General features: G+C 49.5%; 1 protein-coding gene across 20 annotated transcripts in view; it reads left to right on the top strand.

Moving 5' to 3' along the window:
* TSPOAP1 (TSPO associated protein 1) overlaps positions 1-22,502 on the top strand; it is a 242,914-nt gene that overhangs the window by 156,017 nt on the left and 64,395 nt on the right. For 19 of the 20 annotated variants that reach the window (XR_007353149.2, XR_012665321.1, XR_007353148.2 and 16 more), the window contains 4 exons: positions 440-591; positions 16,071-16,655; positions 18,609-18,929; positions 19,241-19,420. Coding sequence is in view for 17 of the 20 variants with exons in the window: in XM_075120722.1 (XP_074976823.1) it covers positions 440-591; positions 16,071-16,655; positions 18,609-18,929; positions 19,241-19,420 (1,238 nt within the window). In the remaining 3 variants the exon portion in view is untranslated. The remainder of the gene's footprint in view (positions 1-439; positions 592-16,070; positions 16,656-18,608; positions 18,930-19,240; positions 19,421-22,502) is intronic. The other variant, XM_075120718.1, reaches the window with a different exon arrangement.

Raw genomic sequence — 22,502 nt, 5'->3', positions numbered from 1 at the left:
CTGGTTTGTCATTTGGTTTTAACATTTTCCTGTTTTAGTTTTACAAGTTAAACTCTTCTTGCTGCAAGTTGCTGAGTGAAAATAGCAAATGTCCACCTTCATTGAAGTGTGCCTTCCTGGGGGAGAGGTGACATGTATTATCATCATTAAATTCATGCACCATGCTGCAGGAATCACTTCACTTCACCCTCATCTACATTTGCAAAAGCCTGATTTCCACATGGGGAAATTCACAAAGCAAAAAGCATTGCATTTTCCCTGCTCCGATTTGGTCTCTTTCTCCCAAGTCCGGAGATGAACTGCTCCAGTGATTTCTACTCCTGTAACTTTTGGGTGAGAGAGCTTCACTTCCTTCCTTCCACTACTTACTTGGATTTAGTTTGGCAATTATGCCACTGTCCTGACAAATAAAAGGGAAAATCTCATTGATCTCTCCTAGGAACTCCTGATGCACCACTTGATGTCCAAGCAGAGCCTGGCCCCTCAGCAGGCATTCTGGTTATCAGTTGGCTACCTGTCACCATTGATGCAGAAGGATCATCGAATGGGGTCCGAGTTACCGGCTATGCTGTATATGCCGATGGACAGAAGGTAATATACATGCAGTCATAGGCTGGATACTGGGGTGCAAAGGGATGTGGGGAGTGGGTATGTTATTGTAGAGGCTCCATATGGTTCAGTGAAGTCCCATGGATAATGCCAATTAATTTGCTGTTGCCATGGTGCTCAGTTGCCCCCATCACAAGTGAGGGAGTCCCTGTCATGTTAGTGATGTGCAAACACAAAGGAAGACAAGGTCTCTGCTCCAAAGAGATTAGGGCTGAAACATCAGATGCAAAAAGACTTATTCTGCAAGGACGTCATTCAGTATGGTGCATGCAGGGAATAGCTAGTTAGCTGAAAGTTCCTGGTTACACATTTGGCGTTTTTAGACACATCCATGGCACCAGATTCAGAGGCGATGTGTGAGGGAGACATGGAGGGTCACGTTCCCCTCCTGATTTTCTGCTTGGTGTGACGGGGTGCGCTTGCCACTCTGGCACCTCCTGCTGGTTGTCTTGGGAATTAGCCCTGCATGGTAGTGCGCCCTCTTCGGGTGGTGCCTCACTACTGTCACTCCTGCTCTAGGACCCACATCTCTCCAAGGACCATGGTGTCCTCTTCAGCGACACTGCCCTCCTGCCGTGCCACACATTGTCCTTCCCCGCTTCCGGGGGGCCTGCAATCGCTATCCAGCCACTTCCCTCAGAGGCAACTGCAGTCCAATGTGATGTGGCTTCAGCACCCTCGTCTGCCCTTACCTCAGGGCCTCAGTCTGCAGGCCCTAGCAGCCAGCCAGGAGCTCTCTCTAGCTTCCGTGGTCTCTGCTTGCAGCACTGCTCTGTCCAGGGTGCTGGCATTTCTCTCAGCCCTCCAGAGACACAGCCCTTCCTCCCTGGGCTCCCAGCAGACAACTGCCTTCCTCTGCCCTGCAGCTCCCTTTTTACATGGGCCTGCTTGGCCCTGATTGGCTGCTCCTTTCAGCCCTTCTCTGATTGGCTGCTCCAGCGCAGCCTAGGTCTGCTTTTAACCCCTTTTCTGCCAGTAAGGGGCACCTGCCCCATCACACTTGGCTTGTACTGAGCATGCTCACACAGATTGAGCATGCTCAGTAACACTGCTGAAGCTGGCTGCCCTCACTCTGCCCCACCTCTATCGGCAGGCATGGGTTGTCTCTGAACAGATTGATAACTTTGGGTTGACGCTCAACACGTGGTGTACTGGGTGAATAGGATCTGTTCTGGAGAAATGGAATAATGTCAGCCGAGCTATTTTTGAATATTAGGACCAACAGAAATAAGAACTTGCATGATTCAGGCACTGTTAGCTCTCCCAGCTTAGAATTGTGCGGAGAATCGAGTAGCTACTCCAGACAGCATGGACTGAGGGAGTGTGTGCAGTGCTGGGAAATGGAGTTCTCTGCCACTGGCTTTCTGTGCACCCTGCGGCAAGTCACGTCCCACTCTGTGCCTCCCTTTCCTTGTTTGTCAAATGGGTTAATTCCATTGTGGGTGGGAGCTCGTCTTCCAGGTAAGGTTGCATAATTAGAGTGTCACCCACTCTGTTCCCTAGACAGGCTGAGCTGGTGGGGGAGGGAGGGGCAGGAACAGCAGCTCTATCCCAGAACCTGTAGCAGTTTGACAGGATACTGCCACTAACCCTACATTTGTCTGTTAAGTCCTCTTCTTCTCTGTGTTGGTTTATCACTTTCATATCAACACCTTCCTCCTGACAGGGACCATGTGGGTCTGTAGGCAGAGGAGCCAGAGCAGTAACTTTGGAAAGTCAGAGGTAACTCAGCCAGTCGTCATTCCCTCCCTCCAGTAACCCGAACTTTAAACCTTGCTGCCAGCCTTGGCCATCTCTCCTCTTGTCATTGCCCATTTGGTGCTGCCAGGGCAGGAACTGTTTAGATGAACTAAAACAGTTTTGACTGGGCGAAGGTAAATGGGCATAGCGTGGAGGGAGGCACTATGCAAATCTCCAGCCTCACTCATACTCAGCCAATCTAGCTCTGGATCAACATGCCAAACCCGCAGAAAAAATGCAGAAATTTGCAATGGGATTAGCTTGATTTTTGGCTTATTATGAAAATCGGGGTGCTTATTTACCGCATGGAAGTTGGCAACTGTGCTCCGGTTCTGTTATTCCATTCCTGAACCCCTGCACCCCCAATGCTGACAATACACTTCAGTCCTGACCTGCAGTTTCATTGGCTGACTCTTTTCAACCAATGAGATTGAAATATGCAAATAAACTGGAGCGAGAGAGTAATGACTGGCTGAGTTACCTCTGATCTCACAATGCCCCTCTGCCTGCAGCACTAACAGAGCGCTGAATGGAGATCAGGTTTCCTGGTGTTTGGGTGTTCCAGTTGTCATAGAAATCAATGCACTTTGTGGGAGTCACATCCTATGTCTTGCTAGGCATCTTCATAGTAACTCTGTTAGGGGAGCTTGTGCCTGCCTAACTTATGTGCATCCACAATCCTGCCTTGGTACCTGTCCTCCGCCTCTCTCTGTCTCAAAGCACCGTTTAAGGATCATAGAATCATAGAATATCAGGGTTGGAAGGGACCCCTGAAGGTCATCTAGTCCAACCCCCTGCTCGAAGCAGGACCAATTCCCAGTTAAATCATCCCAGCCAGGGCTTTGTCAAGCCTGACCTTAAAAACCTCTAAGGAAGGAGATTCTACCACCTCCCTAGGTAACGCATTCCAGTGTTTCACCACCCTCTTAGTGAAAAAGTTTTTCCTAATATCCAATCTAAACCTCCCCCACTGCAACTTGAGACCATTACTCCTCGTTCTGTCATCTGCTACCATTGAGAACAGTCTAGAGCCATCCTCTTTGGAACCCCCTTTCAGGTAGTTGAAAGCAGCTATCAAATCCCCCCTCATTCTTCTCTTCTGCAGGCTAAACAATCCCAGCTCCCTCAGCCTCTCCTCATAAGTCATGTGTTCCAGACCCCTAATCATTTTTGTTGCCCTTCGCTGGACTCTCTCCAATTTATCCACATCCTTCTTGAAGTGTGGAGCCCAAAACTGGACACAGTACTCCAGATGAGGCCTCACCAATGTTGAATAGAGGGGAACGATCACATCCCTCAATCTGCTCGCTATGCCCCTACTTATACATCCCAAAATGCCATTGGCCTTCTTGGCAACAAGGGCACACTGCTGACTCATATCCAGCTTCTCGTCCACTGTCACCCCTAGGTCCTTTTCCGCAGAACTGCTGCCTAGCCATTCGGTCCCTAGTCTGTAGCTGTGCATTGGGTTCCTCCGTCCTAAGTGCAGGACCCTGCACTTATCCTTATTGAACCTCATCAGATTTCTTTTGGCCCAATCCTCCAATTTGTCTAGGTCCTTCTGTATCCTATCCCTCCCCTCCAGCGTATCTACCACTCCTCCCAGTTTAGTATCATCCACAAATTTGCTGAGAGTGCAATCTACACCATCCTCCAGATCATTTATGAAGATATTGAACAAAACCGGCCCCAGGACCGACCCCTGGGGCACTCCACTTGACACTGGCTGCCAACTAGACATGGAGCCATTGATCACTACCCGTTGAGCCCGACAATCTAGCCAGCTTTCTACCCACCTTATAGTGCATTCTTCCAGCCCATACTTCCTTAACTTGCTGACAAGAATACTGTGGGAGACCGTGTCAAAAGCTTTGCTAAAGTCAAGAAACAATACATCCACTGCTTTCCCTTCATCCACAGAACCAGTAATCTCATCATAAAAGGCGATTAGATTAGTCAGGCATGACCTTCCTTTGGTCAATCCATGCTGGCTGTTCCTGATCACTTTCCTCTCATGCAAGTGCTTCAGGATTGATTCTTTGAGGACCTGCTCCATGATTTTTCCAGGGACTGAGGTGAGGCTGACTGGCCTGTAGTTCCCAGGATCCTCCTTCTTCCCTTTTTTAAAGATTGGCACTACATTAGCCTTTTTCCAGTCATCCGGGACTTCCCCCGTTCGCCACGAGTTTTCAAAGATAATGGCCAATGGCTCTGCAATCACAGCCGCCAATTCCTTCAGCACTCTCGGATGCAACTCGTCCGGCCCCATGGACTTGTGCACGTCCAGCTTTTCTAAATAGTCCCTAACCACCTCTATCTCCACAGAGGGCTGGCCATCTCTTCCCCATTTTGTGATGCCCAGCGCCGCAGTCTGGGAGCTGACCTTGTTAGTGAAGACAGAGGCAAAAAAAGCATTGAGTACATTAGCTTTTTCCACATCCTCTGTCACTAGGTTGCCTCCCTCATTCAGTAAGGGGCCCACACTTTCCTTGGCTTTCTTCTTGTTGCCAACATACCTGAAGAAACCCTTCTTGTTACTCTTGACATCTCTTGCTATCTGCAGCTCCAGGTGCGATTTGGCCCTCCTGATATCATTCCTACATGCCCGAGCAATATTTTTATACTCTTCCCTGGTCATATGTCCAACCTTCCACTTCTTGTAAGCTTCTTTTTTATGATTAAGATCCGCTAGGATTTCACCATTAAGCCAAGCTGGTCGCCTGCCATATTTACTATTCTTTCGACTCATCGGGATGGTTTGTCCCTGTAACCTCAACAGGGATTCCTTGAAATACAGCCAGCTCTCGTGGACTCCTTTCCCCTTCATGTTAGTCCCCCAGGGGATCCTGGCCATCCGTTCCCTGAGGGAGTCGAAGTCTGCTTTCCTGAAGTCCAGGGTCCGTATCCTGCTGCTTACCTTTCTTCCCTGCGTCAGGATCCTGAACTCAACCAACTCATGGTCACTGCCTCCCAGATTCCCATCCACTTTTGCTTCCCCCACTAATTCTACCCGGTTTGTGAGCGGCAGGTCAAGAAAAGCGCCCCCCCTAGTTGGCTCCTCTCGCACTTGCACCAGGAAATTGTCCCCTACGCTTTCCAAAAACTTCCTGGATTGTCTATGCACTGCTGTATTGCTCTCCCAGCAGATATCAGGAAAATTAAAGTCACCCATGAGAATCAGGGCATGCGATCTAGTAGCTTCCGTGAGCTGCCGGAAGAAAGCCTCATCTACCTCATCCCCCTGGTCCGGTGGTCTATAGCAGACTCCCACCGCTACATCACTCTTGGATAATGATGTAGTGTGGGAGCTGACCTTGTTCGTGAAGACAGAGGCAAAAAAAGCATTGAGTACATTGGCTTTATCCAAATTAAAAAGGAGGAAGGGGGTCAGGTGGATCTGCAGACGCAATGCATTCAGAGAACTCCATTTACTTCCCTCTGGAAGTCTCTACTGCAGGAGATTAACTCACTTAAATCATAGAATCATAGAATATCAGGGTTGGAAGGGTCCTCAGGAGGTCCCCAACTAAATCATCCCAGCCAGGGCTTTGCCAAGCCTAACCTTAAAAACCTCAAAGGAAGGAGATTCCACTACCTCCCTAGGTAACGCATTCCAGTGCTTCACCACCCTCCTGGTGAAATTGTGTTTCCTAATATCCAACCCAAACCTTCCCCATTGCAACTTGAGACCATTACTTCTTGTTCTGCCATCTGTTACCACAGAACAGCCTAGATCCATCCTCTTTGGAACCCCCTTTCAGGTAGTTGAAAGAGTCTATCAATTCCCCCCTCATTCTTCTCTTCTGCAGACTGAACAATCCCAGTTCCCTCAGCCTCTCCTCATAACTCATGTGTTCCAGTCCCCTAATCATTTTTGTTGCCCTCCGCTGGACGCTTTCCAATTTTTCCACATCCTTTTTGTAGTGTGGGGCCCAAAACTGGACTCAGTACTCCAGATGAGGCCTCACCAATGTCGAATAGAGGGGAACGATCACATCCCTCGATCTGCTGGCAATGCCCCTACTTCTACAGCCCAAAATGCTGTTAGTCTTCTTGGCAACAAGGGCACACAGTTGACTCGTATCCAGCTTCTCATCCACTGTCACCCCTAGGTCCTTTTCTGAAGAACTGCTGCCGAGCCATTCGGTCCCTAGTCTGTAGCAGTGCATGGGATTCTTCCGTCCTAAGTGCAGGACTCTGCACTTGTCCTTGTTGAACCTCATCAGATTTCTTTTGGCCCAATCCTCCAATTTGTCTAGGTCCCTCTGTATCCTATCCCTACCCTCCAGCGTATCTACCACTCCTCCCAGTTTAGTGTCACCTGCAAACTTGCTGAGGGTGCAATCCACACCATCCTCCAGATCATTTATGAAGATATTGAACAAAACCGGCCCCAGGACCGACCCTTGGGGCACTCCACTTGATGCTGGCTGCCAACTAGACATGGAGCCATTGATCACTACCCGTTGAGCCCAACAATCTAGCCAACTTTCTACCCACCTTATAATGCATTCATCCAGCCCACACTTCTTTAACTTGCTGACAAGAATACTGTGGGAGACCGTGTCAAAAGCTTTGCTAAAGTCAAGGAACACCACGTCCACTGTTTTCCCTTCATCCACAGAGCCAGTTATCTTGTCATAGAAGGCGATTAGATTAGTCAGGCATGACTTTCCCTTGGTGAATCCATGCTGACTGTTCCTGATCACTTTCCTCTCCTCCAAGTGCTTCCGAATTGATTCCTTGAGGACCTGCTCCATGATTTTTCCAGGGACTGAGGTGAGGCTGACTGGCCTGTAGTTCCCCGGATCCTCCTCCTTCCCTTTTTTAAAGATGGGCACTACATGAGCCTTTTTCCAGTCTTCCGGGACTTCCCCGTTTGCCATGAGTTTTCAAAGATAATGGCCAATGGCTCCGCAATGACATCCGCCAACTCCTTTAGCACTCTCGGATGCAAAGCGTCCGGCCCCATGGACTCGTGCACGTCCAGCTTTTCTAAATAGTCCCGAACCACTTCTTTCTCCACAGAGGGCTGGTCACCTCCTCCCCATGCTGTGCTGCCCAGCGCAGCAGTCTGGGAGCTGACCTTGTTTGTGAAGACAGAGGCAAAAAAAGCATTGAGTACATTAGCTTTATCCGCATCCTCTGTCACTAGGTTGCCTCCCTCATTCAGTTCTGCCTTCCCAAATTGAGCATCTCTCTGGTTCCAGAGTAGAATGGCTGGTTTGTGATGGGAGAATAAATAGCTTTGTAACACAGGCAGAGGCAGTGGCCATGCTGCTCACAGGATCATGGGTGGCATCCTGCTTTCTGCTCTCAGTCTGGACACATAACTCCTTAAATATTATCTGTACATACATTGTGCCGTGGTTGTGATGTCCAGTAGACTACTAACTCTTGGTAGAGACCTCACATACCACGATTTAGTGAATTATTATGCATATATACAACCCAGCAGATCCCTGTAAATCTCTCTACCCTCCAATGCCCTCTGCTAGTTTGCCCCAAAAGGGTCCTGGATCACATCTCACCCCTTACATTGGCACAGTAGGGCTAGCCACTGACTATTCTGTTTATATTGGTTTGGAACCCCATAGCCTAGACAATCCATCTGCCACTGCAGTTTCTTTACCCTTCATATTTACAATTTCTGTATCATATTCCTTGAGCACTCCACTCCACACAGCAGCCTGGAGTTGGTATCTCATACCATAGAGTGGTCTGCTAGAATCATGTGGCATTTCCTTTTAAAAAGACCACAATAATTAGAGAGAATGCAAACAGCAGTGATAAATGAGCTGGAAGGCCTGGTGGACCCAGAAAAATTTTAGGCAGGCCTTGCAGAATCCACTGGCCTGCTTGCCCATGATGGGCAGCACATGTTCCAGAGAGAGGTCCATCAACTCCTGCAGGATCTCAGCTTTTGTTTAATGAATTCAGTTTGTAGTCTTCATTGTTGAGAAGAAATCCTGCTGAAGAATGACCTGAGTGCTGGCAAAGTAGTGACTTCTGCCTGAGACTGCAGGAGACCACTCTAGTGCGTCCAGTGCTGCTCAAAGCTCTGCTCAGCTGCAGCAGACAGAACACTGACCAGAATCTTCTCAGCTTTATTGCTGCTATTCAGAGCTCTGTCAGCAGCAGTGAAGCTGACAGAGCTGAGATAATTGTCACTTGGCTGCTCTTTGGGAAGTGGAGGCAGACACCAGCACTGTTGTCTATAGAGGAGGGATTACCAGAGCAGTGGAGATGCCCACAACTCATTGTAGCAGCCTGGTAGAGAATGGAGAGTTGAAGATCCTGCCACTTCCAAATAGCAGCCAGGAGGAACCTTCCGCCTCAGACCTGACTCCTTAAGTCCAGGCCAAAATCTGGGCCTGCCTCTGGCATCTCCTGGTGAATGTTCAGATGCCAGATTAAGGCTAAGGCCAAGTTCTTCATCTTTCTCCCCAAAACTTCCCCCTTCCCTCCTTTATTCATCGCCATGAATACCACCATCATCTTCCCTGTCACTCAGGCTCATAACTTGGGTGCCATCTTTGACTCGGCCCTCACTCTAGGGCCTTACATTGATGCTTTGTCTAAATCTTGCCAATTCTTCAGTTTAACATCTGGAAGGTCTGGTCTTTCCTCTCCATCCATGCAGTTAAAGACCTCATTCTGAGTCTCCTCATCCCATGTCTTGATGGATGCACCCTCCTCTTCTCTGCCCTTGACAAATGCGACTTTGCTCCACATATCCATTCAAAATTCCACTGCCCAAAAAATGTAACTAGTTCATCATTTTGAGCACATCACCCCTTTCTGTGCATCCTTCCACTATTCCTCTTCATTTTCCATCACGTCAAACACAACCTACTCAGCTTCACTTTCAAGGCAGTTCACAGCTTAGAATCATAGAAGATTAGGGTTGGAAGAGACCTCAGGAGGTCTCAAAGCAGGACCAACCCCAACTAAATCATCCCGGCCAGGGCTTTGTCAAGCCAGGCCTTAAAAATGTCTAAGGATGGAGATTCCACCACCTCCCTAGGTAACCCATTCCAGTGCTTCACCACCCTCCTAGTGAAATTGTGTTTCCTAATATCCAACCTAGACCTCCCCCATTGCAACTTGAGACCATTGCTCCTTTTTCTGTCATCAGCTACCACTGAGAGCAGCCGAGCTCCATCCTCTTTGGAACCCCCCTTCAGGTAGTTGAAGGCTGCTATCAAATCCCACCTCACTCTTCTCTTCTGAAGACTAAACAATCCCAATTCCCTCAGCCTATCCTCGGAAGTCATGTGCCCCAGCCCCCTAATCATTTTTGTTGCCCTCCACTGGACTCTCTCCAATTTGTCCACATCCTTTCTGTGGGGGGGGGCCCAAAACTGGACGCAATACTCCAGATGTCGCCTCACCAATGTCGAATAGAGGGGAATCATAGAATCATAGAATATAAGGGTTGGAAGGGACCCCAGAAGGTCATCTAGTCCAACCCCCTGCTCGAAGCAGGACCAATTCCCAGTTAAATCATCCCAGCCAGGGCTTCGTCAAGCCTGACCTTAAAAACCTCTAAGGAAGGAGATTCTACCACCTCCCTAGGTAACGCATTCCAGTGTTTCACCACCCTCTTAGTGAAAAAGTTTTTCCTGATATCCAATCTAAACCTCCCCCACTGCAACTTGAGACCATTACTCCTCGTTCTGTCATCTGCTACCATTGAGAACAGTCTAGAGCCATCCTCTTTGGAACCCCCTTTCAGGTAGTTGAAAGCAGCTATCAAATCCCCCCTCATTCTTCTCTTCTGCAGGCTAAACAATCCCAGCTCCCTCAGCCTCTCCTCATAAGTCATGTGTTCCAGACCCCTAATCATTTTTGTTGCCCTTCGCTGGACTCTCTCCAATTTATCCACATCCTTCTTGAAGTGTGGGGCCCAAAACTGGACACAGTACTCCAGATGAGGCCTCACCAATGTCGAATAGAGGGGAACGATCACGTCCCTCGATCTGCTCGCTATGCCCCTACTTATACATCCCAAAATGCCATTGGCCTTCTTGGCAACAAGGGCACACTGCTGACTCATATCCAGCTTCTCGTCCACTGTCACCCCTAGGTCCTTTTCCGCAGAACTGCTGCCTAGCCATTCGGTCCCTAGTCTGTAGCTGTGCATTGGGTTCCTCCGTCCTAAGTGCAGGACCCTGCACTTATCCTTATTGAACCTCATCAGATTTCTTTTGGCCCAATCCTCCAATTTGTCTAGGTCCTTCTGTATCCTATCCCTCCCCTCCAGCGTATCTACCACTCCTCCCAGTTTAGTATCATCCGCAAATTTGCTGAGAGTGCAATCCACACCATCCTCCAGATCATTTATGAAGATATTGAACAAAACCGGCCCCAGGACCGACCCTTGGGGCACTCCACTTGATACCGGCTGCCAACTAGACATGGAGCCATTGATCACTACCCGTTGAGCCCGACAATCTAGCCAGCTTTCTACCCACCTTGTAGTGCATTCATCCAGCCCAAACTTCCTTAACTTGCTGACAAGAATACTGTGGGAGACCGTGTCAAAAGCTTTGCTAAAGTCAAGAAACAATACATCCACTGCTTTCCCTTCATCCACAGAACCAGTAATCTCATCATAGAAGGCGATTAGATTAGTCAGGCATGACCTTCCCTTGGTGAATCCATGCTGGCTGTTCCTGATCACTTTCCTCTCATGCAAGTGCTTCAGAATTGATTCTTTGAGGACCTGCTCCATGATTTTTCCAGGGACTGAAGTGAGGCTGACTGGCCTGTAGTTCCTAGGATCCTCCTTCTTCCCTTTTTTAAAGATTGGCACTACATTAGCCTTTTTCCAGTCATCCGGGACTTCCCCCGTTCGCCACGAGTTTTCAAAGATAATGGCCAATGGCTCTGCAATCACAGCCGCCAATTCCTTCAGCACTCTCGGATGCAACTCGTCCGGCCCCATGGACTTGTGCACGTCCAGCTTTTCTAAATAGTCCCTAACCACCTCTATCTCCACAGAGGGCTGTCCATCTCTTCCCCATTTTGTGATGCCCAGCGTAGCAGTCTGGGAGCTGACCTTGTTAGTGAAGACAGAGGCAAAAAAAGCATTGAGTACATTAGCTTTTTCCACATCCTGTCACTAGTTTGCCTCCCTCATTCAGTAAGGGGCCCACACTTTCCTTGGCTTTCTTCTTGTTGCCAACGTACCTGAAGAAACCCTTCTTGTTACTCTTGACATCTCTGGCTAGCTGCAGCTCCAGGTGCGATTTGGCCCTCCTGATATCATTCCTACATGCCCGAGCAATATTTTTATACTCTTCCCTGGTCATATGTCCAACCTTCCACTTCTTGTAAGCTTCTTTTTTATGTTTAAGATCCGCTAAGATTTCACCATTAAGCCAAGCTGGTCGCCTGCCATATTTACTATTCTTTCGACTCATTGGGATGGTTTGTCCCTGTAACCTGAACAGGGATTCCTTGAAATACAGCCAGCTCTCCTGGACTCCTTTCCCCTTCAAGTTAGTCCCCCAGGGCATCCTGGCCATCCGTTCCCTGAGGGAGTCGAAGTGCATGGGATTCTTCCTTCCTAAGTGCAGAACTCTGCCCTTGTCCTTGTTGAACCTCATCAGACTTCTTTTGGCCCTATCGTCCAATTTGTCTAGGTCACTCTCTATCCTATCCCTATCCTCCAGCATATCTACCTCTCCCCCCATCTTAGTGTCATCTGTGAACTTGCTGAGGGTGCAATTAATCCCATCATCCAGATAATTAATAAAAGATTTTGAACAAAACCGGCCCTAGGACCGACCCCTGGGGCACTCTGCTTGATACTGGCTGCCAACTAGACATCGAGTCGTTGATCACTACCTGTTGAGCCCGACAACCTAGCCAGCTTTCTGTCCACCTTGTAGTGCATCATCCCATCTGTCTTATCTCCATGCTATCTATTGTCACTCAGACATTACTAAGATGTCAGCTTGCACCTCCATTCTGCCAACAATGCCAGTCTCTATCACCCACTCATTACATTATCAAATAGGAATCTTCATGTTTTGTCTCAGCCTACCCTTCACCTATGGGTGGAGCTTCCTGTGACCGTCCACAAAGCCACCTCACTGTCATCCTTCAGATCCCCCCTTAAAACTCTCCTTTGCCATGATGCTTAAAGAAAACTTGACAGCAGGTAGGGCAGCTGCTGTTGTGAAATCACTGCCTGTCAGGTTGCCAGAAGTTTCCGTGTGCTCCCTTGGGGGTCTGTCTCTTGTATTAGAACTAGACTGTAAACTCTTTGCAGCAGGAACCATCTTTTTGGTATCAGTTTGCACAGCCCCGAGCACAGAGGTGGGCAAACTACGGCCCACGGGCCCCATTCAGCCCGTGGGACTGTCCTGCCCGGCCCCTGAGCTCCCGGCTGGGAGGCTAGCCCCGGGCCCCTTGCCTGCAGCCTCAGCTCACCATGCCGCCAGAGCTCTGCGGGGGCGGGGTGGCTGCGAGAGCCGCCAGGCGTCGCGTAATAAATCGCTCCCCGTAGGCATGTGCGACTCACGGAGCAGAAGGGCTGGCAGCACTAAGCAACACACCGTAAGTAGCACATTCCTGTGGGGAGCAATTGAATACCCTACCCTGGGCAGGGGAGCTGGTGCCTCCCCAAAGGGCCTGGCTCCTGCCCCCATCCACCCCCTCCCTCTTTCTACCCCCAAGCCCAAGAAGGCCCAAGCCACTTTTGAAAATTGAACTTAATGGATTTAGGAGCCTAAGAGTCATTTCCAAAAATTATTTAGGGCCAGATTTTCAAAGCTATTTAGGCATCTAAAGATGCAGATTGGCACGTAGGCAAATTTCCCAAAGCATCTAAGCAGGTTAGGTTCCTAATTCCCATTGATTGCAGGTTAGGCGCCAAACCTGCATAGGCTGTTTTAAAAATCCCAGTAGGCACTTGTCTAAATCTTTTCTGATTGCCTAAGTCCTTTTCGAAATCTGGCCCTCAAGCACGCAGGTTACTTAGGTGCTTTTGAAAGTTTTTGTGCTAGTAGGTATCAGATGCATATTTCAAGCCCTTGGTGAAGGAACTCACCCTCTACCTTAGAAGCAGGAAAGGAGAGTGGGGTATGAACACTCCACACTCCAGTACAGATGCTTGCAGAGAATCGCTTAGAGCATTGCAAGCTGAAACTGACCTGCAACCTACTGTACCCATGGGTTCATGGAAACTCAGCTGCCTCGAGTACATTTACATTGCAAGAAAACCTGCGGCAGCGAGTCTCAGAGCCCTGGTTAGCTGAGTGGGGCTTGCAGGGCTCGCTCTAGAGGGCTAAAACTACCAGTGTAGACATTTGGGATAGGGCTGGAGGCCAGGATCCAAAACCCTCCCCACTCACTGGGTTTCACAGCCCAGCAGGAGCCCGAATGACTACACTGCTAATTTCTGCTCCATAGCATGAGCTCCACACATCAGTTGGCCCAGGCTCCGAGTCTCATTGCGGTGGGTCTTTGCAGTGTAGCTGTACCCCTGTAGGGTGAAACACAGCAAGCAGGAAAAGTGCACAGCACAAAACAGTTCGGACAGGAAAGAGAGAACACTGTTTGCAATGGCAAGTCTCTTCCTTTCCCCAGGCCAAAGCCAAGGAGCCTGGAAGACTGTCAGGGCTTGGGAGAGAGGGAAGCAGCAGCCAGTTGGCTTGGCTGCGAATGATGCCAGTAAAAAAGGGAAGAAGGAGGATCCTGGGAACTACAGGCCAGTCAGCCTCACCTCAGTCCCTGGAAAAATCATGGAGCAGGTCCTCAAGGAATCAATTCTGAAGCACTTAGAGGAGAGGAAAGTGATCAGGAACAGTCAGCATGGATTCACCAAGGACAAGTGATGCCTGACTAATCTAATTGCCATCTATGACGAGATAACTGGCTCTGTGGATGAAGGGAAAGCAGTGGACTTGTTGTTTCTTGACTTTAGCAAAGCTTTTGACATGGTCTCCCACAGTATTCTTGCCAGCAAGTTAAAGAAATATGGGCTGGATGAATGGACTATAAGGTGGATAGAAAGTTGGCTAGATTGTCGGGCTCAACAGGTAGTGATCAATGGCTCTATGTCTAGTTGGCAGCTGGTATCAAGTGGAGTGCCCCAAGGGTCAGTCCTGGGGCCGGTTTTGTTCAATATCTTCATAAATGATCTGGAGGATGGTGTGGATTGCACCCTCAGCAAGTTTGCAGATGACACTAAACTGGGAGGAGTGGTAGATACGCTGGAGGGTAGGGATAGGATACAGAGGGCCCTAGACAAATTGGAGAATTGGGCTAAAAGAAATCTGATGAGGTTCAACAAGGACAAGTGCAGAGTCCTGCACTTAGGACAGAAGAATCCCATGCACCGCTACAGACTAGGGACTGAATGGCTCGGCAGCAGTTCTTCAGAAAAGGACCTAGGGGTGACAGTGGACGAGAAGCTGGATATGTGTGCCGTTGTTGCCAAGAAGGCCAATGGCATTTTGGGATGTATAAGTAGGGGCATAGCGAGCAGATCGAGGGATGTGATCGTTCCCCTCTATTCGACATTGGTGAGGCCTCATCTGGAGTACTGTGTCCAGTTTTGGGCCCCACACTACAAGAAGGATGTGGATAAATTGGAGAGAGTCCAGCGGAGGGCAACAAAAATGATTAGGGGACTGGAACACATGAGTTATGAGGAGAGGCTGAGGGAACTGGGGATGTTTAGTCTACGGAAGAGAAGAATGAGGGGGGATTTGATAGCTGCTTTCAACTACCTGAGAGGGGGTTCCAAAGAGGATGGCTCTAGACTGTTCTCAGTGGTAGCAGATGACAGAACAAGAAGTAATGGTCTCAAGTTGCAATGGGGGGAGGTTTAGGTTGGATATTAGGAAAAACTTTTTCACTAGGAGGGTGGTGAAACACTGGAATGTGTTACCTAGGGAGGTGGTGGAATCTCCTTCCTTAGAAGTTTTTTAGGTCAGGCTTGACAAAGCCCTGGCTGGGATGATTTAGCTGGGGTTTGGTCCTTCTTTGAGCAGGGGGTTGGACTAAATGACCTCCTGAGGTCCCTTCCAACCCTGGTATTCTATGATTCTATGATTAGGAAACAGGAAGAGTCAGCATTTGGTTCCAAGGATTCAGATGTGGGAGGGGCTGGAAAAAGGGAAGATTATAGTTCTAGCTTGTCCACATTTCTCATGCAGTTGAAGGTAACTAAATCTGGGCAAAAGGATGTGCTAAAATTGGAGAGGGTTCATTGACTCTCATTGCTGCATTTAACGAGTGTATTTTCAGTTCTGGTTTTGCCAGCAAGGGCTTTCCACAACCATCTACTCCTTCTTGTCCTTTGTCCTGGGGCAGCCCAAGGAGTCCTTTGTGGGGTTGCAGACACAGCTGGAGAGTTGAGTTCTTGCTGGGGTGACTTATTCTCTTTTCTCTGTCTGCTGTGACTTGCCTCATCTCCCTCCGCAGAAGGGCTGGACAGCTGCAGTTTCTTGCTACCACTCAACAGCCAGGAGCTTTGAAAAATGATAGAAAGACAGTAAGGTTGGAAGCTGGCTGCTTGAGTCCACATGCTTCGGGTCCTGAGCAGGCTTGTACAGCCCACGCTGCTGCCCATGCTACCATGGTGTCATTGCTGTTGATACTGAAGCTAACTAGATCAAAGCTAGCTCAGGTATGTCACCACATACTACTGGAACCTGTTACCTGTGCACAGGTAAGGGACTCTTCCTGTTTCTCTGTTGCAGGTGATGGAAGTTGCATCTCCAACTGCTGGCAGTGTCCTAGTGGAGCTGTCCCAGCTGCAAATGTTCCAGGTGTGCCGGGAAGTCTCTGTGAGAACTATGTCTCTGTATGGAGAATCAGCTGATTCAGTGCCAGCCCAAATCCCCTCAGCCTTGCTGAAAGCTTCTAGACATTCCTCACTACCACAGACTGTTGTTTCTACCAGTCTCACTTCCAGACTGATCTGTGGGGAACCCAAGGGCTCTCCTCCCAAGCGAATGCCAGTTACACACTACACAGCTCCGCTCTTCCCTCTACAGAAGTGTTTCACTGACAGTTCAGATGCCAACTTTGCTGTCCACACCACTGCCAGCTGTGATAGCGCAGTGAATTGTCCGCCAGGGAAGATGTCCCCACACCTGTGCCTCTCCTCTCTCCGGGTTTCCTCGGTGCAAGTGTTGGGCACATCATCCCCTGTTTCAGACACCGCAAGACATGAGCAGTGTCTGACTTCCCTTCCGCAGCCTGCAGGAGTGGGCGAAGAACCCAAGCCATCGAGGGCAGCAGCATTGAAGGGCCCTGGTGAAGACATCCAGGCACAGGGGACGGTGAGTGTCTGGGAATCCTGGTCTGAAAAGTGTCATGAATTCTAAGACACTGGAAAGGGAAGGGAAACAGACCTCGTTGGGGGGAGTGGAGAGAATTTATAGGGAAATGACAGAGTGCCATTTTTCTCTTTGTCAGGTGACACACTGTTTGAGAGTGTGTGGGCCTCACACTGGTGCAGAATAAAAGGAGAGTATTGCCTGCTTTGGTGTGTGCACAGGACAGGAGAGGACAAATGAACCTCATTGCTCAGCTGCATGTGCACCATCAGATCAGAGAGCTGCACCAGGGAGGCAAGAGATAAGAAATGTGGGTGACGGAAAAGGCACCATCATCATTATCATTACCGGTGATGATGATGGTGTTTGTATGGCATTCACCGTCCGTCCATCTCTTATCAGTGCAGGCTGTGCACATGGTGGTATTGGTCGCTGTGAGCTGTGCTGGGCAGGGTGGGCAGGAAAGGGAACAGAGGCAGTCTGTACAGGCAGCCAGGAAAATAGCTGCAGGGGCGGTAGCTGATCAGGAGTGGGGAACCAGAGTAATGGGTTCCCATAGCACTAAGCAGTCTGAAGTCACTAGCCTGCGGGGGTCTGTGTACACAGACTGTGCACACAGGTGTGACTGCAGCACATACCCAAGCTAGCTTTGGTCTAGCTAGATGGAATAACAATGGGAGTGAAGCTGCAGAGCAGCAGCTGGCTGCTTGAGTCCACATGCCTCGGGTCCTGAGCAGGCTTGTACAGATCGCTGCTGCCCATGCTACCATGGTGTCATTGCCATAGATACTCGAGCTAACTAGATCAAAGCTAGCTCAGGTTTGTCCACATGCCGCAGTCCCATATCTGACTACTGTAGACAGGCCCTGGGAGGAAAGGTCTGATCAAGGTGTGAATCTGCCATTCAGGGGTGCAGAGCACTCTGTGAGGGAGGGTGGCTGGTGGTCTGTGAGGAATTCAGGCTGCAGGCACAGGAGGCCTGTTAACCTGTGTTGTGCCAGTCACAACTGTGGAGGAGAATCTTTGTCTCTTTGACACTTAGGACAGCTCTTTAGGCTTCTCCTTTGGGATAGACTGCGGCATTAGTGCAGGCTGAGAGGTGTAGTTAGCAGGATGCCCCAGTGGTGCCCACTGAAATGTTGGCCTATGTACTGATCCCAGTTTCTTCTCTTCCATAAGCTCAGTCTACTTTCTGCCTTTGCTGTCAGCCTACATCTTGAAAACAGAAACAGTCAGTCACTAGCAATGGGTGAGGTCACCTCCAGTGTAATGCCAACCCCAGTAACAAAAAGCTAGAAGGAACTTGCTGCAGAGCCACATGCAGCCGGGAGTGTTTCCAATGCAAAGCAGAAAGGGGCCACATTAAACTGTGCTCGTGCACTTACATGCCACATGGGCTGAAGGGGTTTAATCCAGGGAGATTGCTTTCATCTTAATCATGAATGGATGTTTCATACCCACAACTCCACCACTGTTAGTCACGGTCTGTAGTTTGCACTGAAGGGTGCAAAGGATTGGAATAGAGGGGAAAGAGATGCGGGTTGAGGGACACAGGCAGAGCTCCAGGGGAGTCCAGGGGAGTCCAGGACTAAAGCAGCAGGTTTCGCTGCAGGTCAAGATGGGGGTGCATTGAACTGCCAGAGCTGGGTATGACTAGAGTGTCTTGGCAGGGCTGTGTAGGGGAAGCCTCCCTAATCCCCACCTGCACTATGACTGGCTATAGGCAGGGGACCTGACTTTTAGTAGCAGCAAAACTCACTGAAAAGTGTAAGCTCAGGGTTCTCTGTGTCTCGCCCTCCACAACCCCTGGTGACTGCAAAGGCATTTCTCCCTAACCCTTGTTCCGCAAAGATGCTGAGTTAGGGAATGTGTGATCCAGGGCCTTGTACTGAGAAATAATCATGCAGCCAATACTATGAAGCTTCATCTTCCTGACCAAAACAGTTTCTTTTTCAGGAGGAGCTCTCTGTAAGCAAAGAACCTGGGCTAGAAAGCAGTGATGTGAAGATGCTCATGGAGACCTGCCACGCATGCTTTGTGGAGGAGCAGTTGAAAGCGTCAACCATTGACAGAGAGAGGAAGGCAAATGAGCAGTGCTTGAGTCCAGAGCCTCAGCTCTCCACCCACCAGGCCGAAGTGGGTGTGGACAGTTGCAGAGACTCAGACAGGAATGGAAGCTCTGTGCAGGAATTCCTAAGAGTGTCCCCTGGAAAGAAACTGATGAAAGAAATTTCCCGAGGAGACTCTTCTCTGATGGCGCCCAAAGTCAAAAGAGAGGTTTGTGTTACTCCAGGAGAATTTCTGCCTAAGGGGCCATTGTTTTTGAACCCCAGAGCTGCAAGTGCATCATGCAGAGTCCTGTGCAATGTATAGGAGCCTAGTTCTTCCCCCGCAGATACGATGCTCTGCATGATTTTTCTTTTTGCCCACATAAGTTGCTCTCTATCTCCATTCTGCTCTCTTGTCTCCTGCCATGCTTATGATAGCTATCCTTAGGCAGAAGGGGAAGTGCAGCTTTGTAAGTTGCTGAAATGGTGAGCCAGTCTCAGAGGTCTGAGTTCTACATCAGAGGTTTTTCTTTTCAATAGCAGGAAGAGAAAATAGCAGAAGCAGGAAAATGGCAGCTGAATCTGCTTGCGGAGCACAGCCGCAGCTCTGACCTGTCAGATATTTTGGAGGAGGAGGAGGAGGAGGACCTAAGCTCAGACCTGCAGGGAGAGAAGCAGTGGGACCCAAGGGCTTACTGCAGCGGAGAGAACGGGGGAAAGGTAACTTCCGGCAATGTCACCTTACTAGTGCGTTTGAGTGGACTCATTCCATTACATTAGCGAGTAAGAGGGGCCATCTCACTGAGCCCAGATGCTCTCAGCAGCTGTTTCCTAATCTCCTACTCTCAGAGCTCTCCATCTTACAGGCTCATGTCCTCTCCCACTAGCCGGGATACCCGTTTGTTGTAGAAGGGAAGGGATGGGTGTGAGAAATAAACTCTGGAGTCAAATGGGTAAGTAGTTCAAACATGTTTTATTCAGCTGGAACAATACAAAATGTACTGCAAAGGTAACACAATAGGCTGAGATCCTGTCCCCATTGGAATCAATTGCAAAACTTCCATAGACGTCACTGGGGCTGGGATTTGACCCCTAATATATAAATAACAGTGACTGTTCAATAAATTAGTACTCAGATTTGTGTAAAAATACAAATAATCTGCAATGTTCACATATTTATAGAGCCCATACAAAACTGATACGAAGGTGGCATTAAAGCTCCAATCCTGCAAATGCTCATGCACATGAGTAACTATCTGCACATGATTGCAGTTGGACTTCTCCTGGGCATAAAGCTAAGTGCACGGATAGATGAGTGCAGGCTCGTGGCCTGAGGTTATATGGGTAGGCTCTGAAAAGTGAGGAAATGTCAGCTAAGTTCACGCACACGATATGAGAAGTAGCATGTGATGTTGAAATGAAAGACTCCATTGTAGTTATTCACCCTCAGCTGGGAAGAGAGTTAAGATCGTGTATGACTGAAAAATGGCATTTGACCACATAAATGATTGCTGCGATGAATAAACACAAAGGGTTAGAATATGGTTGTGCATGCAAAGTGGTCTTCAAGCAAGCTGGAAAGACTTGCAGAAAATGCTCTTTGGTCAGTGCCTGAGGCCATTTGAATTCCTTTTACAGTTCCAAAAGGTAGCTACAATTAGCCGATCTGGAGATGTGTGACTGGCAGCTTGCACTGCTGCCGTGCTGAAGCTGCTGAGGAGAAACAGTTAGCAGAGGGCAATGTGATGAATCTGCTGATGTTCCATCTGCTGCTGCTGCTTTCCTCCTGCTCAGGAGGGACGTAGGTCGCTAGGTGGGAAGGTTCAGGGCAGCTGGAAGGCCAGTTGGGAAGAAGTGTGTCTAGCTGACTCTAGGACTGGTGCAGTAGTTGGAGGTAGTGGGCTTGCCTAGGAAGGCACTACTGGGGTTTGGCTTACCACAGCAGCCTGGCAACTCCATGCAGGGGGAACAAGGCTCCTACTGCTGAACATGGGTTTTTACCACTTCAAGGTAAATTGTGAATCAAAGCACTTTATTTGTATTCTGCCCAGAACCTCTGTAACGTATAAACTGGGCCTCAAAGTGTTGCTGTTTTTAAAAAGCTCTGCTTGGTGGTTTCATTAAGAAACTAGAATGATACAAATCAACATGGAACTTACTCAATGATTTAAAAACTGGCTAACTGACAGATCTCAAAATGTAATTGTAAATGGGGAATCATCATCAAGCAGGTGTGTTCAAGAGTGCCAGAGCCCTCCCCAAAGTAAGGGGGTCAGGAGCCCCTGCTCCTGAGGCCCTGCCCCCGGCCAAGCTGGAAGCCAGATCAGGGCCAGGGAGCCCACCCCAAACCCCTCACTCGCCCCCCCTGACACTGCCCAGGGCAGGTGGAGGGACCCAGGCTCCTCACAGCTGCCCGCACAGCTCTCCACAACTCAGCTCTGGCCGGAGGGGGGACGGAGGCTCAGAGTTGCAGCCCGGCCATGATAAGTAGGGTCCTACCAAATTCACAGTCCATTTTGGTCAATTTCACGTTCATAGGATTTTTAAAATCATATATTTCAGGATATCAGATATTTAAATCTGAAATTTCCTGGTGCTGTAATTGTAGGGGTCCTGACCCAGAAAGAAGGTGTGGGGGGCCGCAAGGGTATTGTAGGGGGTTGCGATACTGCTGCCCTTACATCTGTGCTGCTGCAGATGGTGGTGCTGCCTTGAGAACTGGGCAGCTGGAGAGCCGCGGCTGCTGGTGGGGAGCCCAGCTCAGAAGCAGCACAGAAGTGAGGGTGGCCTGGTGTGGTACTGCCAGCCTTACTTCTGCGCTGCTGCTGGCAGGCGCTGCCTTCAGAGCCGGGCGCCTGGCCAACAGCCACCAATCTCCAGCCCCCCAGCTCTGAAGGGCATGCAGACGTAAGGGTGACAATACTGCGACCCCCCTAAAATAACCTTGTGACTTCCTGCAACTCTGCTTTAGGTAAGGACCCCCAGTTTGGGAAACGCTAGTGTCCCCTGTGAAATCTGTGTAGTATAAGGTAAAAGTACACAAAAGACCATCTTTCACAGGGAGAGACCAGATTTCAATGTCCGTGATGCGTTTTTCGTGGCCGTGAATTTGGTACAGCCCAAATGATAAAAGCCAGGTGGGCAGCTGTGGGGAGCTGCGGTGAACCCCCCACCTGCCCATGGTGCAGGGGACCCGAGCAGCCCCTGGCCCTTATCCCTGCTCACTGGGCTCCAGGCCCAGGGCAGGTGGAGGGTCCATGCCATGGCTTCGCACAGCTGCCCACAAAGCTCTTACAGTGGCTGGGATGAGGCTCTAAGGCTCCCACCCTGGCCAGAGCTGGGTCGGGGAGAGCCGTGTGGGCAGCTGTGGGGAGCCAGTGTGGAGTCACAAACCCTCTACCTGCCCTCGGCCAGTCGGGGACACCATCCAGGGGTTGCTCTCAGCGCCCCGCCCCCCCATATGCCAGGCAGGTGGAGGGTCCACGCGGTTCCCTCCGCGTGGATGTATTGTTTCTTGTTTCTTGACTTTAGCAAAGCTTTTGACACGGTCTCCCACAGTATTCTTGTCAGCAAGTTAAGGAAGTATGGGCGGGATGAATGCACTATAAGGTGGGTAGAAAGCTGGCTAGATTGTCGGGCTCAACGGGTAGTGATCAATGGCTCCATGTCTAGTTGGCAGCCGGTATCAAGTGGAGTGCCCCAAGGGTCGGTCCTGGGGCCGGTTTTGTTCAATATCTTCATAAATGATCTGGAGGATGGTGTGGATTGCACTCTCAGCAAATTTGCGGATGATACTAAACTG

Source organism: Caretta caretta, chromosome 17 (assembly GCF_965140235.1).
Source record: "Caretta caretta isolate rCarCar2 chromosome 17, rCarCar1.hap1, whole genome shotgun sequence".
NCBI classification, from domain to species: Eukaryota; Metazoa; Chordata; order Testudines; family Cheloniidae; genus Caretta; species Caretta caretta.
Note: the sequence above shows the minus strand (reverse complement) of the source record. Positions and strands in the feature narration are given on the sequence as shown.